General features: G+C 47.9%; 2 protein-coding genes across 11 annotated transcripts in view; both read left to right on the top strand.

The window, feature by feature from the left end:
* LOC143399805 (protocadherin gamma-C3) overlaps positions 1 to 16,790 on the top strand; it is a 94,631-nt gene that overhangs the window by 58,816 nt on the left and 19,025 nt on the right. Inside the window, exons 1-2 of one of the 10 annotated variants that reach the window (XM_076856824.2) lie at positions 1,217 to 1,394; positions 1,920 to 3,794. The exons of 7 other annotated variants lie outside the window; for them this stretch is intronic. In XM_076856824.2, coding sequence (XP_076712939.2) covers positions 1,365 to 1,394; positions 1,920 to 3,794 — 1,905 coding nt within the window. In that variant the 5' untranslated portion in view covers positions 1,217 to 1,364. Of the gene's footprint in view, positions 1 to 1,216; positions 3,795 to 16,790 lie in introns of those variants that run through there. 2 more of the 10 variants (XM_076856829.2, XM_076856823.2) reach the window with 2 other exon arrangements.
* Pcdhgc4 (protocadherin gamma subfamily C, 4) lies at positions 8,549 to 11,047 on the top strand. Its single transcript, XM_077109387.1, has one exon. The coding sequence runs from the start codon at positions 8,549 to 8,551 to the stop codon at positions 11,045 to 11,047; it is 2,499 nt and encodes an 832-aa protein (XP_076965502.1).

The raw sequence follows: 16,790 nt of genomic DNA, 5'->3' as shown, positions 1-16,790 counted from the left end.
TTATCCAAGGCATACAGTTCAACTCTGACTTATTTCATAATTGATTCTCTTATTCATTATCCTGAGAATTGCTATTTTGTTTGGTAACTACAACCCTAAATGTAGAAAATTCAGGGCTCTTTATTCTGTGGCTAAAGCCTTTAGTTTTCTCTAAACAGTTTGTGGAACTTTGCTGTCATTATCTCAATCATTTTATAAAGGTCCTAGATCAGACCTGGCTTTTTCTTCCCCACCCACCCCTCTCCCTCTCTCTCTCTCTCTCTCTCTCTCTCTCTCTCTCTCTCTGTGTGTGTGTGTGTGTGTGTGTGTGTGAATATTCACTAGCAATATAACTTCTCCTTGTGGCATAGGAACCCAAGATCTCAAGAAAAGGGTTGATCAAGAGAAATGTTTTAGAGATTGTATTCTAACCAATTGAGATTATGCTCCTTGGCAAAGACAGGGTAGGGAAATTTCACGTTGCTTTCTAGTCAAGAAATGAAAGCTGAATGATGACATCCAGTTTTAAAATAAATAAAATCTGAATTTTATTTTAAAATTTTATAAGGCAGTGAAACCAAACAGCATTTCTGCTCCTCTTGATTTGCTTTAGGAGGAAGTTACAGGGAACTCTACAGTTCATTTAAAAAGAAAACTGATTTTATTTTTCTTGTTTGGTGCTGGGGCTCCAACCAAGGGGCCTCATTCATGAGAGGCAAGCACTCTACCACTGAGCTGTACCCCCAACCTATAAAACTGAAATGATCAACATCTCCACAGAAATACTAAATTCCTTTTACAAGTAGGGTCCAGCTATTTATCTGTCCTCTAACCAAGTTTGTTGGCGTCTTTACCCACACAAAGTTGTGTAGATTGTGGTTTGGTTTGATCTCTCTTCTTGTGATCAAAGACAGAGATAAAAACGTGTTTAGTAGGTTCTGATTTGGCTTGGAGACTCGCAGAACAGCTAGCTTCACCGTCGCGCGGTTGGCGTTCCAGGCTGTGGTAGGACTTCCCTCAGTACCGACAGTACAAGGCGCTCTGGCCGGAAACTCTGGAAGGCCGCCAAAGAAAAGTGAAGTTCCTGGCGCTAGCGCGAGTCTTGCTCCGAGAGCCCCGCGCTAGCGCATTCTTCGTGCAGTTATTGGCTGGGACTCTGTGTGCCGCTGTCGGCCAATGAAGTCGCTGGAGATCTGGCCCCGGCCCGTCCCCTTTCTGCGCCCCGGGATGAGGCAGAGGCTGAACAGCCGGCGAGCAAATCAGCGGCACCCAGAAAGCCATGTCCGACTCCGCGCCTAGCGCCCAAGCGCTAACCCGCTGAAAGTTTCTCAGCGAAATCGCCGGGACGATCTGGAACCCGCTGAGAGGAACTGCTTTTGAGTGAGATGGTCCCGGAGGCCTGGAGGAGCGGACTGGTAAGCACCGGGAGAGTGGTAGGAGTTTTGCTTCTGCTCGGTGCCTTGAACAAGGCTTCCACCATCATTCACTATGAGATCCTGGAGGAAAGAGAAAAGGGTTTCACTGTGGGTAACGTGGTCGCAGACCTTGGTTTGGATCTGGGCAGTCTGTCAGCCCGCAGGCTCCGGGTGGTGTCCGGAGCAAGCCGTAGGTTCTTTGAGGTGAACTGGGAGACCGGAGAGATGTTCGTGAACGACCGTCTGGATCGAGAGGAGCTATGTGGGACACTGCCCTCCTGCACTGTAACTCTGGAGTTGGTGGTGGAGAGCCCTCTGGAGCTGTTCAGCGCGGAAGTGGTGATCCAGGACATCAACGACAACAATCCCGCTTTCCCTACCGGGGAAATGAAATTGGAGATTAGCGAGGCTATGGCGCCAGGGACGCGCTTTCCGCTCGAGAGCGCGCACGATCCCGATGTAGGAAGCAACTCTTTACAAACCTATGAACTGAGCCATAACGAATACTTTGCTCTTCGCGTGCAGACGCGGGAGGACGGAACCAAGTATGCTGAACTGGTGCTGGAGCACTCCCTGGACCGAGAACGAGAGCCAAGCCTCCTGTTGGTGCTGACGGCGTTGGATGGAGGAACCCCAGCTCGCTCCACTAGCCTTCCTATTCGCATCACCGTGCTGGATGCGAATGACAATGCGCCTGCCTTCAATCAGTCCTTGTACAGGGCGCGCGTCCCGGAGGATGCACCCCCTGGCACTCGTGTTGCTCAAGTTCTTGCAACGGATCTGGATGAAGGCCTCAACGGTGAAATCCTTTACTCCTTCGGCAGCCACAACCGGGCTGGCGTGCGGGAACTATTTGCCTTAGACCTTGTAACTGGGGTACTAACAATTAAGGGTCGACTGGACTTCGAAGACACAAAACTCCACGAGATTTACATCCAGGCCAAAGACAAGGGCGCCAACCCCGAAGGAGCACATTGCAAAGTATTGGTAGAGGTGGTGGACGTGAATGACAATGCTCCAGAGATCACAGTCACCTCCGTGTACAGCCCAGTCCCTGAGGATGCCCCCCTGGGGACTGTCATAGCTTTGCTGAGTGTAACTGATCTGGATGCTGGTGAGAACGGGCTGGTGACTTGCGAGGTTCCACCAGGTCTTCCCTTCAGTCTTACTTCTTCCCTCAAGAATTATTTCACTTTAAAAACCAGTGCAGTCCTGGATCGAGAGACAGCGCCAGAATACAACCTCAGCATCACCGCTCGGGATGCGGGATCACCTTCTCTGTCAGCCCTGTCGACAGTGCGGGTTCAAGTGTCCGACGTCAACGACAACCCTCCACAATCTTCCCAATCTTCCTACGACGTTTATGTTGAAGAAAATAATCTTCCTGGGGTTCCAATACTAAACCTAAGCGTCTGGGACCCCGACGCCCCACAGAATGCTCGCCTTTCCTTCTTTCTCTCTGAGCAAGGCGCTGAAACCGGGCTAGTGGGTCATTATTTCACGATAAATCGTGACAGTGGTGTCTTGTCATCTTTAGTGCCCCTGGATTACGAAGATAGGCGGGAGTTTGAATTAACAGCTCATATCAGTGACGGGGGCACCCCGGTCCTGACCACCAACATCAGTGTGAACATCTTTGTTACTGATCGCAATGACAACGCCCCCCAGGTCCTCTACCCCCGGCCTGGCCAGAATTCGGTGGAGATGTTGTCTCGAGGTACCGCTGCAGGCCACGTGGTCTCGCGGGTGGTAGGCTGGGATGCGGATGCAGGGCACAATGCCTGGCTCTCCTACAGCCTCTTGGGAGCCCCCAACCAGAGCCTTTTTGCTGTGGGACTTCACACAGGTCAAGTCAGTACTGCTCGCCCAGTCCAGGACACGGATTCGCCGAGGCAGACCCTCACGGTCTTGATCACAGACAATGGAGAGCCGTCGCTATCCACTACCGCTACCCTGACTGTGTCAGTAACCGAGGAATCTCCAGAAGCCAGGGCCGAGTTCCCCTCCGGCTCTGCTCCCCGGGAGCAGAATAAAAACCTCACCTTTTACCTACTTCTTTCTCTAATCTTGGTCTCTGTGGGGTTCGTAGTCACAGTGTTGGGAGTTATCATATTCAAAGTTTACAAGTGGAAGCAGTCTCGGGACCTATACCGAGCCCCAGTGAGCTCCCTGTACCGAACACCAGGGACCTCTTTGCACGCGGACGCCGTGCGGGGAGGTCTGTTGCCACCGCACCTTTACCATCAGGTGTACCTCACCACTGACTCGCGCCGCAGCGACCCGCTGCTGAAGAAACCTGGTGCTGCCAGCCCGCTGGCCAGCCGCCAGAACACTCTACGAAGTTGCGATCCCGTGTTCTATAGGCAGGTGTTGGGGGCAGAGAGCGCCCCTCCTGGACAGGTAAGAGCTAGCAGGTCATGCTTGAAATGTTTTGTTTTGGTTTTGTTTCCTGCACCATGTTTGGGAAGGTTTGGATTGGGGCTGTTTTAAACGATGAAGACGCTTTTTCTCATTATGTGTACACACTTTCATCTGGTCCTTCCTAGATCAAACTTAGTGCCTTTGGGAGGAAGTCAGCCATTAGAATGTGATTTGTAGTTCCATTTCAGGGTGAAGTTATTTGCCTCCTCTGTGGACCAAATTTACACCCTCAACCCTCAATTACCATCACAACTAAGCAATCTTGCTATTATGCACCTGAGCTATAATCTAAGATTTCAGCACTCCGAATTTAGCTTGGCATCATTTGTTTTGGGAAACACCTGCTGGATACCTCTAACCAGTGGCAGCTGATAGGAAAACAATATACCTCATTCGTCCTTTTCAAATGATGGCTATATCTGCATCAAAACTAAAGTTTCTTTGATAACTTTCATTTGCCAACACAGATCCTCTATCTCATTCTCAGATAATTATCTATGAATGAAATAAAATTCTAGGCATCCTTTAAATTCATTTTAAGCATGCTACTGGAAATAATGGGTGTGTTATTTGCCCCATAATTTTATGTTATAACAGTAACGCACGAGCACTGTAGGGAATATAGAAAATACAAAAAGAGTAAAATTTAAAAGTAACTATAATCCCCAAACCCAAAGATAATCACTGCTAATTATAAAAGTAATGATTTATTTTGGAAAAAAATCCAGGCAAAAGAAAGAATATAGAGTACAAATGTGCCTCTACTGTTATTCCTACCCCCTCTTTTGCATTATTTTTCTTAAGTATACATATAATGTGAAAGGTAGATGAACTCATTTCCTTAGAAGGATAAAGCATTCATTCATTCATGCTGGCATGCTGATGACTACAGGGCCTTTGCCTTGGAGAAAAACCTACACAAACTCTCAATTGTGGGAGAACCTCTGTTATTTTGTCATTAAGTGCATTATTTTGTTACTAAGTATAATATTACTATCAAATCTTGAATTTGGCAGTTAGACAAGGGTTTTACCATAGGAGTCCTTGACCAAGTTACTTACTCTCCCCTTTAAGTCTCTTTCTCATGTGCAAAAAATAACATGGGTTTTATAGGACTAAAGCATGATGCACTGTATGTAAAGTGTTTAGCACAGTGCCTGGCATGTCAAAGCTATTAAAAAATTACTAGTTATTTCTATTACTACTTTTATTCTTCACCCACTCAAAATTCTTAAAAATACTTTTGACATGAGAAAATATGAGGAGAGCCTAAAATAACAAAGTAGAATCATATATGGAAAGGCTAAGAAAGGATGAAAGCCAGATAGAAGCACCTGCTGCTCTTCTGATCATCCTAAAAACAACTGGCATTTTTCCTAAAACAGTGTTCTCAATCTTGGGTGCACCTTAGGATCAAATAGGAATCTTGTAAAAATTCTAAATCCCAGGTCACATCCCAGACACAATTTCTGGGGGTGGAGCACAGACATTAGTATCTTTTTAGTATTTTCAGGTGATTCTAATGTATGAACACTGAAAACCACTGCCCTAGAATCTGCCAGTTCATCATTTGCATATTTATGAAGCAAAATGTCATTCTGGTAGTCACAGAAACAGGAAGCAGCTATATTGAGTCAGTTCCAACTTAAAAAGAATACTCTAATGACATTTCCCAACTTTTGATTATTATATAGGATAGCTCTAGAAGAGCACTTTAGGAAAGACATAAGATGATATTTCAGTTATCTAAATAGAAAATCTCCCTAAGCCACTAGTACCTGGGCCATAGGGTTTCTTTTGGGTGTGAAAAAATTTTTTCAGCATCAGATAGTGTTAATGATCGCATCAACTTGGTGTAGTTGAATATACTAAAAACCATCAAATTGGACCCTTTAAAATGTGAACTGTATGGTATGTCAACTATATTTCAAAAAAACCTGTTTTAAAAAAGTGTACAGGTGGGGCTGGGAAAGTAACTCAGTGCCTAGCATACATCCTGGCTTTGATTCGCAGCACTACAAAAAAACAAAAAAAAAAAAAACAAAAAAACAGAAAAACAGAATCTGGAGATGGGAGTATCAAATATCTGGCATAAAAATGTTTAGAGTATGTTGTATTAAAGTGTTGTGATGCTCCAATTCTAGTAAAACAGGCTGGGCTTTTTAAAATGTGAAATTGCAAGTATAGTACTATATACATACTAATTGTTTAGCTTCAGACAAATCTCTTGAGCTCTCAACTACAATTTTTTCATCTATAAAGATAATACTTACTTAACAAATATTTAATAAATATTCATTGAGTTGATAAATGCTAATATTCACCATTTTATTATCACCCCTATGTGTTAGACTCTGTAAAAGATCAAAGGACACTGTCTGCCCTTATGGTACACAGAATACCACAGGAGACAAACAAGATAAAAGAAAAGAAAATGGGTTCTGAATTACACAAGAAGCAATGGCCTCAAAGAGGAAGAAATACCTAAGTCAGCCTGAGAAATCAGGAAAACTTCATAGAGGCAGTCATGATGCTTGAGCCAAGAACTGAAAGATGAGTAGTAGCTTATCAAATAGTAAAGGGGAAATGGGTCAGGAAGGAGCCTTTGCAGGAAATTCCATGTGTGAGATAAGGGTATTTTACTATTGTTGGACTATAAAGCACGTGTGTAAAACAGTCTTTGCAGGCCATGAAGTGAAGCAAGTAAGCAAGAATACCTGAATTACCTCTTAACTGTGCCAAGGGGTTGGTTTTCATTTTATTCACTATAGATGATAGTCAATTTGAACTGATACACACACACACACACACAGACATTGGGAAGAGAGACAAAGGCTATTGCAGTACTTGAGAGGATTGATAAGTGCTTGAACCAGCACAGTGGCAGGGCAGACTACACTAAAATGACTCCAATAAAATCATCAGAACTTGTTGACTGACATGATATAGGAAGAGAGGGATGGGAATGAATCAAGAATGACCTCCCCCCACCCCCTACACAGAAACTCCTTGAATTCTAAGGTAGCTGGGTGAATGATGATGCCACTTACTGAAATAGTGAATTCCGGCATAAACACTTTGGTAGACCAAGATGTTTTACATCTCCATAATTCCCATGGGAAGAGACTTAAGGGGTGTGTGTGTGTGTGTGTGTGTGTGTGTAACAGGGCTTGTTTTATTTTGTTTTTATATAAGAATACAGATGCCAGATCCCTTTCTTTGTGACTAGAATGTCAATTGCTGGCCTCACCATAGTAAAAAAATATATATTCCTGAAAATCAAAGGTTTGGGGAAAATGAGGGGATTGTAAGAACACCGTTTTTTTGTTTGTTTGTTTGTTGATGTTTTTTTGTTTGTTTTATTTTTGTTTTGTTTTCTGGTTTTGGCTGCCTGTAGTAACCTAGTTAAGAATTTGCATGAATTAACATATCATGTCCAAATCAAGTTGCATTTTTCTCTGTGCTCTGATGCGTTTGCCACTCAGATTACAGTTTGGAGGTACCCACAGTTTAAAATTTATTGTGTTTCTGCTCTTGTGCAAAGGTAGTAGCCAGGCTGCTAGGAGGTCTGGATGACAGAGGGGGTGGGGTGAGATCAAGTCTCCAGCTACAAAAGGTCCCCTGGGGCTAAGTGAAAAGCTTGCTCTTTTGAAATGGTCTCTGTTGGTAATTAACAACATATCAAGAACACCACTGGTGTCAAATAAAGAGGATTTGTAGGCACAATGCTGTTGGTGGCTGATCCCAATTATTCAAGAAAGTTGTTGAATCTGTGAACATTAGCATTCTGCCAGGTAATGAGATCTAGTCCTTTATACCTCCCAGACTCTGCTGATTCTTACAGTTTTGGGAAGTCTCCCTCTCCTGGCTTCCACCACCCTGTTCCCATACTGTCCTTGAAATCAGTGAATGGTAATTTAGTGTATTACTAGCAAATGTCTGAATAAGAGTGGTTTGTTTTCTGCCGCACCTCCTGTTACAATCAAAACGTGTGCTGCATAAATTTAATTGGCCACATTAATGTGTGAGCCTTTTTTTTGCAAAGGGATGGATATGGTTCTGAATAATCTGCAGAGGGGCAGAGTTTTGAGTATATGGCAGTGCTTTTAATGAGCTGTTGCTCTAACACAATCAGATTGGGACAGAAGCTACTCATTTAGGATATTGGTTGATGACAACACTGGCTTGAATAAAGTGACCAATCTCAAATGGCTACTTGCTCAGTGGGCTGCAGGTTGCTAGGGCTCAGGCTGTCGCTGTTTTCCCGGCCGAAAAGGGGCGGGGTGAGTAGGTTGTTGGGGAGGGGGAATACGTATATGTTGTTTGCTTCTCCAAAGAGGTAATGATCCATGAAAGAAATACCTTTGAGCAGGAGGAAGGTGAGAAGATAAGTTGGGGGTTATTTTATTTTTTTGTGGGGTTTGAGGGGGTTTGGGTTTTTTTTTTTTTTCTTCCAATGCTGCGACGCATTAACCCTGCTGCTATTAGGATGTTCTCTGCTCAGCCTATTGGCTGAGCCCAGGAGCCGCTGTCTGCCAATCCGGTGTTGAAAGGCAGACAAATCTACCCCGCCACCAGCAAAAACGGCGCGTAACCCTTGCAGTGCCGGCCAAGCCGCGCCAGAACTGGCGCGGGGGAAAGGGAGATAGGTGTCTCCAGCTGCTGTGGATGTTTGGGGCGGGTCGACTTCTTCTGCTTCCCAGGACCAAGTAGAGAATTAGCGGGTGGCAGCAATGCTCTGCAAGGTGAGAAGCTGGGTAGAACTCGGGTGGGGGGCTACCCTTTTGTTCCTCTTTTGCCACCTGGGTTACGTTTGTGGGCAGATCCGCTACCCGGTCCCAGAGGAGTCACAGGAAGGGACTTTCGTAGGGAATGTCGCCCAAGATTTCCTGCTGGATACAGAGAGTCTGTCAGCTCGCAGGCTGCAGGTCGCTGGAGAGGTGAACCAAAGACACTTCCGTGTGGATTTGGACAGCGGAGCCCTGCTAATCAAGAATCCAATAGATCGAGAGGCACTGTGTGGGCTCAGTGCCAGCTGTATCGTGCCCCTGGAGTTTGTAACCGAAGGGCCTTTGGAAATGTACCGAGCAGAGGTAGAGATAGTAGATGTGAATGATCACGCCCCCCGATTTCCGCGGCAGCAGCTGGACTTGGAAATCGGGGAGGCAGCTCCTCCAGGACAACGTTTCCCTTTGGAAAAGGCTCAGGATGCAGATGTGGGGAGCAATTCCATTAGCAGCTATAGACTGAGCTCCAATGAACACTTTGCACTTGATGTCAAGAAACGCAGCGACGGCAGCCTCGTCCCGGAGCTGCTCCTGGAGAAGCCTTTGGATCGGGAGAAGCAATCGGACTACCGCCTGGTGCTGACTGCTGTAGACGGTGGGAACCCCCCAAGATCAGGCACCGCGGAGCTCCGGGTCTCTGTGCTGGACGTAAATGACAACGCCCCAGCCTTCCAGCAATCCAGCTACAGAATTAGCGTCTTGGAGAGCGCGCCAGCCGGCATGGTGCTCATCCAGCTCAATGCCTCTGACCCGGACCTGGGTCCTAGTGGTAACGTCACATTTTCTTTCAGTGGCCACACCCCTGATCGTGTGAGAAACCTCTTTGACCTGCATCCCACAACTGGAAAGCTTACCCTTCAGGGGCCCCTAGACTTCGAGAGTGAGAATTACTACGAATTTGATGTGCGGGCTCGTGATGGGGGTTCTCCAGCCATGGAACAACATTGCAGCCTTCGAGTGGATCTCCTGGATGTAAATGACAATGCCCCCCACATCACAGTGACTTCAGAGCTGGGAACTCTCCCAGAAAGTGCAGAACCTGGCACTGTAGTGGCACTCATCAGTGTGCAGGACCCCGACTCAGGTTCAAATGGAGATGTGAGCCTTCGAATCCCTGACCACTTGCCATTTGCCCTCAAGTCTGCCTTCAGGAACCAGTTCTCCCTTGTGACTGCTGGGCCCTTGGACCGAGAGGCTAAATCCAGTTATGACATCATGGTCACTGCTTCTGATGCTGGGAACCCTCCTCTGAGTACCCACAGGACTATTTTCCTCAATATTTCTGATGTAAATGATAACCCACCCTCCTTCTTCCAGAGATCACATGAGGTGTTTGTTCCTGAGAATAATCGCCCAGGGGACCTGCTTTGCTCTCTTGCAGCCTCGGACCCAGACTCTGGTTTGAATGCACTTATCTCTTACTCTCTCTTAGAGCCCAGAAATAGAGATGTGTCAGCTTCCTCCTTCATCTCTCTGAACCCCCAAACAGGAGCTGTTCATGCTACTCGATCATTTGATTATGAGCAAACACAGACACTGCAGTTTGAGGTACAGGCCCGGGACAGGGGCAACCCACCTCTTAGCAGCACTGTGACAGTCCGTCTATTTGTTCTGGACCTCAATGACAATGCCCCAGCTGTGCTCCGCCCTAGGGCCAGGCCTGGTTCCTTATGTCCTCAAGCACTGCCTCCATCAGTTGGTGCTGGCCACCTAGTCACCAAGGTGACTGCCGTGGACTTGGATTCAGGTTACAATGCTTGGGTTTCCTATCAGCTCCTAGAGGCCCCAGATCCCAGCCTGTTTGCAGTCTCTCGATATGCTGGGGAGGTCAGGACAGCTGTTCCCATCCCCGCTGATCTCCCACCACAGAAGCTTGTCATTGTGGTGAAGGACAGTGGTAGCCCACCACTTTCTACCTCTGTTACTCTCCTCGTGTCCTTAGAGGAAGACACTCATCCAGTTGTTCCTGATCTTCGAGAATCTTCAGCTCCAAGGGAAGGAGAATCCCGTCTGACCTTATACTTGGCTGTATCCCTAGTGGCAATTTGCTTTGTCTCCTTTGGTTCGTTCGTGGCACTACTCTCTAAATGTCTACGTGGGGCTGCTTGTGGAGTGACATGCTTTCCTGCTGGCACCTGTGCATGTCTCACCAGATCTCGAAGGAGGGAGGGGCTTCCTCCTTCCAATGGGATCCTCCGAATCCAGCTAGGGTCAGATGATCCTATCAAGTTTGTTGATGTGGGAGGCCACTCACATGGCTGTACACCCTTGGCTTCTGCACCCACTCGGAGTGATAGCTTCATGATGGTGAAGTCACCCAGTGCACCTATGGCAGGAGAGCCTGTTCGCCCAAGCTGTCCACCCTCTGATCTTCTCTATGGGCTAGAGGTGAGACCTTTTCAGGCTCAGCCAATGCTTGAGGGTTGTTCTGATTCAGGCTTATGATTGGGCCATGTTCCAGAGAGTACTGGCCTCCCTGTAAGAGCCCAGAGTGATTTCACCATTTTTGTGAGTAGTAACTATGTGGTAGATTCTGAACTTTTTTTTTTTTTAAAAAAGAAGGTTTTTTGTGAATTAACCAGGTAGTTAACACAGGTTAGCACTGGGGGTGGATTTTGTCTATATCTAAAAGTAAGGAGTGAAAGTAATTGGTGATCAAGAACTATGCTATTGTGAAGCATGCTGACAGAACTTAGGAGCATAGACGGTTATGGTGCACAAGGGTGGGATGTACTAGGCAATCACCTGAACCCAGGGCTGCTTTCTCTACTCTTCCTAAATCAGGGGGGCCAGGTTCTGGAGGAACTTAACTCTAGGTTACCATTTTCCAATGGACTGAGAGGGTGACTAAAATCTTTGCCGCATAGTCTCTAGGATCCTTAACCCACTGTGAAGGGTACTCTCTGAAGCATAGCAGAGAGCAAAAAAAGAAGAGAGATCCAAGGGAGCAGAGAGGTGCACATCAAAGATCTTTTGGGCCAGATGTGGTGGCACATTCCTGTATTTCCAACAATTCCAGCAAAGTGGGAGGCTAAGGCAAGAGGATCTCAAGTTTGAGGCCAGACTTAGTGAAACCCTTTCTCAAAATAAAAAGGGTTGGAGATGTAGCTCAGTGATAAAGCATCCCTGGGTTCAATCCCCAGTGCTCTCCCCAGAAAAGATCTTTTGATCCAGATGTTTAGGATTCCCTGTCCCTAATGGGATTTGAACTAGATATAATGCAGTATATTGGAAACAGAGAGGTATTCATTATGTCTTTGGGGGAAAAAAATGGTAAGTGAAATGACAATGTCAGAAAACTGGTTTACAGTTGAGGAACTCAGAGACAGCAACTCTGGAAGCCTTTAGAGTTCTCCTGAATTTGGTGAAACCATAAAGCCTAGATAGAGGTTATGCTTGTCCTCTGTCAACTCTTCTTAGTAACTTAGATCAGTCCCAGAAATATTCCCTTACCCACAAACGGTGACAATCATTCCACATTCTGAGTCTGGGATCTCAGATAAACTGAATTCTGTAGCCATCAACTGACGTGGAGATTTTCCTCAAAGCATTGCTGAAGAGTCAAAATAAGACTTTACAGTGTCCTAGCAAATCTTTTCTCTTGCCCCTAGCAGCATTCAGTAGGATGGGAGAAGGGGAGTGGGAGAGAGATGGGAGAGGGGTGGGGGAACAAATGTTGTTTGCCTTTCCAGAAAGTGAATTTTGTTGATTCCAGTGAAGTAGTGTGGAAGCTTTTGAAGTCATGAAGGAAGTTGCTGGGATAGAACACTGAGGAGTTTTGTACCACTTTGTCTTCCCTGTTGAGCGCCATCTGAGCTGTCAAACTTTGCTGCCAAGGGGGCTGAATCAACCTGCAGCACGAAAATGAGTAGGGAGGTAGGAGGCTTCTGTGACACAGATTTGCATTGCCCGTTCCCAAGGTTTCCAGAACTGAGGAGACTGTATAATTGGTTGAGAGCAGACAGACTTTTTGACCAATCAAACTCAGAGACAAGGTGGGGGATCTGCTCTTCCTGCCCGCCTCTCCTCCTCCAGCTCCCCAGCTCCACTTACATTTAACTCCCCTTCCCCCCCCACCCACCCCCGCCATTTGGTGACTAAGAACTGCTGCAGGCAGGCAAACCTCAGAGCAGTTTTTAAGAGGCTGGAAGGAGACATAAGAGATTTCTTCTGCTGCATTCCAAGCCCTTGGTCTACCTTGGAGACAGGACAGCACAGAGTTGTTCTCCAGGAAGGGACTTCTGGGTCATGGGGCCCAAGACACCCCCACAGCTCCCTGGGAAATGGCAAGTGCTGTGCATGTTGTCCTTGTGCTGCTGGGGCTGGGTGTCTGGGCAGCTTCGTTACTCAGTGGTGGAAGAGTCTGAGCCGGGGACGCTGGTAGGGAATGTTGCTCAAGATCTGGGCTTAAAGGTGACAGATCTGTTGAGCCGCCGACTGCGGCTGGGCTCTGAGGAGAATGGGCGCTATTTTTCCCTGAGCTTGATGAGTGGTGCTCTAGCAGTGAATCAAAAGATTGACCGAGAGAACCTGTGTGGAGCCAGCACCAGCTGCCTGTTGCCAGTGCAGGTGGTGACTGAACACCCGCTGGAGCTCATCCGTGTAGAGGTAGAGATCCTGGATCTCAATGACAACTCTCCAAGCTTTGCCACTCCTGAGCGAGAGATGCGTATCTCAGAATCAGCTGCACCTGGAGCACGATTCCCACTGGATAGTGCCCAAGATCCAGATGTAGGCACCAATACTGTGAGCTTTTACACTCTAAGCCCCAGCAGTCACTTTTCTCTGAATGTGAAGACCCTAAAAGATGGGAAGCTCTTCCCAGAGCTGGTGCTAGAGCAGCAACTAGATCGTGAAACTCAGGCAAGACATCAGCTGGTGCTCACTGCTGTGGATGGGGGTACCCCAGCTCACTCAGGGACCAGCCTCATCTCTATCATTGTGCTGGACATCAATGATAATGCTCCAACCTTCCAGTCCTCAGTTCTACGTGTGGGACTTCCAGAGAATGCACCCATGGGGACCCTGCTGCTCCGCCTCAATGCTACTGATCCAGATGAGGGCACCAATGGCCAACTAGACTATTCTTTTGGAGATCATACTTCTGAGGCAGTGCGGAATCTCTTTGGCCTGGACCCTAGTAGTGGAGCAATCCATGTGTTGGGTTCAGTAGACTTTGAGGAGTCAAGTTTCTATGAAATTCATGCAAAAGCCCGTGACCAGGGACAGCCAGCCATGGAGGGCCACTGTGTAATTCAAGTAGATGTGGGGGATGCCAATGACAATGCCCCTGAGGTTCTGTTGGCCTCTTTGGTCAACCCTGTCCCAGAGAGCACACCAGTGGGCACAGTAGTGGGGTTGTTTAATGTGCGGGACAGAGACTCAGGAAGAAATGGTGAAGTAAGTCTGGATATCTCTCCAGACCTCCCATTTCAGATCAAGCCTTCTGAGAACCACTATTCATTGCTAACCAGCCAGCCCTTGGACCGGGAGGCCACATCACACTATACCATTGAGCTGCTGGCTAGCGATGCTGGCTCACCTCCTCTGCACACACGTCTCACCATCAGGATCAACATTTCAGATGTTAATGACAACGCACCCCAGTTCAACCAGCAGCTCTATACTGCTTACATCCCAGAAAATAAGCCTCCGGGCTCCCTTCTCTGCACTGTGGCTGCCTCAGATCCAGACACTGGGGATAATGCCCGTCTCACCTACTCCATTGTAGGGAGTCAGATTCAGGGAGCCCCATCCTCCTCCTTTGTGTATGTCAACCCTGATGATGGACGAGTCTTTGCCCAGCGAACTTTTGACTATGAATTGCTGCAGATGCTGCAGATTGTGGTGGGGGTTCGAGACTCTGGCTCTCCCCCACTGCATGCCAACACATCTCTACATGTGTTTGTCCTTGACCAGAACGATAATGCCCCAGCTGTGCTGCACCCAAAGCCAGGCAGGGAATTCTCAGCCCCCCAACGTCTCCCTCGCTCTGCTCCTCCTGGCTCCTTGGTCACCAAGGTGACAGCTGTGGATGCTGATGCAGGCCACAATGCATGGCTTTCTTATTCCCTGTTGCCACAGTCCACAGCCCCAGGATTGTTCCTGGTGTCTGCACATACTGGTGAGGTGCGCACAGCTAGGTCCTTACTAGAGGATGACCCTGATACCCAGCAGGTGGTGGTCCTCGTGAGGGACAATGGTGACCCTTCACTTTCCTCTACAGCCACAGTGCTGCTGGTTCTAGAGGATGAAGACCCTGAGGAAATGCCCAAATCCAGTGATTTCCTCACACACCCTCCTGAACGTTCAGACCTTACTCTTTACCTCATTGTGGCTCTAGCAACCATCAGTCTCTTATCCTTAGTAACCTTCACCTTTATGTCAGTTAAGTGCCTTCGGAGACAGGCAGATGGGGATGGTGGTGGGGGTGGGTGCTGCAGGCATCAGGACTCACCCTCCCGGGAATTTTATAAGCAGTCTAGTCCCAACCTGCAGGTGAGCTCAGATGGCACACTAAAGTACATGGAGGTGACCCTGCGGCCCACAGACTCACAGAGCCATTGCTACAGGACGTGCTTTTCACCAGCCTCTGATGGCAGTGACTTCACTTTCCTCAGGCCGCTCAGCGTTCAGCAACCCTCAGCTCTGGCGCTGGAGCCTGATGCCTTTCGTTCCCACTCTAATATGATGCGGGAGAGGAGCCAGGTGAGGGCTCAGCGCCACCCGGGGGCGACTCCTGGGGGAGGCATTGGAGAAGCCTGCGGTCCACATAAGGGACTGAACTTGCATCCACACCTCTTGGGCTGGCTCAGCTGCTGGTTGTACTCCACCCGATTCTTGGGATCCTTTCATTGTGTGATGGGGCTCCAGGCATTGGGAGGTGATGGTGATTATGGACGAGGGAAGGTGGGACCACTAACTCCTGCCACCACACTTAGAAAAGGGTGGGGCTCCGCCGAGTTTCTGGTGAATTTCTAACAATTTCCACAGGTGTGGGGGATCTCGGGTGGAGACTGTGAAAGATTCACCCTACCAGCCTCCTAAGCTTCAGTTCCTCGAACGCTGCATGGGTCTTTTAGGCTTTCTCTTCCGTTTTCTACTCGTTCCCATGATCTGTGGCTTCACTGTGATCTTCAACCTTCCTTATCCTGGCTCCACCCAACCACATCTGGACTGAGGTGCGCTAGTAGGGTTCACCTGTGTCCTCCCTATGCCAGTGCAAACACCCATGCACCAGCTTTCACACACACACACACACACACACGCTCTCTGCCAGCTTCACACTGGTTGTCTGTGGCCCACTCACAGCCCTTTGCCTGGTGGTCTTGAGTTACGAGTTACTACGTACAGGTAAAAGTCCCGGGTCGATGGTGCCCAGGACCAGGCAAGGATTCGGGAGCATCTTCCCAGTTGCACCTGGCGGGGAGAGGGAGCCTGTCACCTCAGGGTGAACTGAGCTTTACTGAAGTTCGTGGAGCATGGGCGGGTTGGGGGCATGACTCTGTGACCCTCTGGCCAGCTGGTCCTGCAGGACCCAGGGCTCCATATTGAAAGTGGCAGCCTCTGAAGCCTTGAGCAGAGGGAGTAGAACTTTATAAGATATAACCCAGGACCCTTGTGGCACCAGTTGGGCCCCTTTCTCCTGAGGAGAGTGGGAACTTGGAGCACCCCAGCTCTTGATGCTCAGAAACAGGCTTTTGGCTCTTCCTGCCCACGATGTGCTGACGTGCTCAGCCATCTAGAGTCAGGGTCTTGGGGGTGGCCAAAATAATCTCCTTTCTCCTCTGGCAGATGGAAAGCCATAGCTTCCATCAGATGCCAGGGGTACCCCTCACATGTGAGGAAACTATAATAGTGAAAAACACAAATTTCCATAATCCCAGAAGGTTTTTATTCAAAATATATCTATTCACCACCCTGAAGCAGGATTATAGTTTGAAAACAACACTTTAGATGCTTCTGATAGCTGATTGAGAGAAGCTAACTACCCGCCTTATTGGAGAACTAGGATATTCATTTGCTCTTCTCTCCACTGTTGCTGGATAGGTTCTAGCGTCATCTTGTAACTGAGTTTCATAGAAGTCACGTGACTTGCTCAAGTTCAGAGCAAGTGATAGTCTAACCTCGGTCTGTCTAACTCCAGAATGTGCTTTGACTGGTTTGGCACTTGAAACTTATGATGCTG

This window comes from Callospermophilus lateralis, chromosome 5 (genome assembly GCF_048772815.1).
Source record: "Callospermophilus lateralis isolate mCalLat2 chromosome 5, mCalLat2.hap1, whole genome shotgun sequence".
NCBI classification, from domain to species: Eukaryota; Metazoa; Chordata; class Mammalia; order Rodentia; family Sciuridae; genus Callospermophilus; species Callospermophilus lateralis.
The sequence above is the reverse complement of the archived record's forward strand: the minus strand, read 5'-3'. Positions and strand labels throughout refer to the sequence as shown.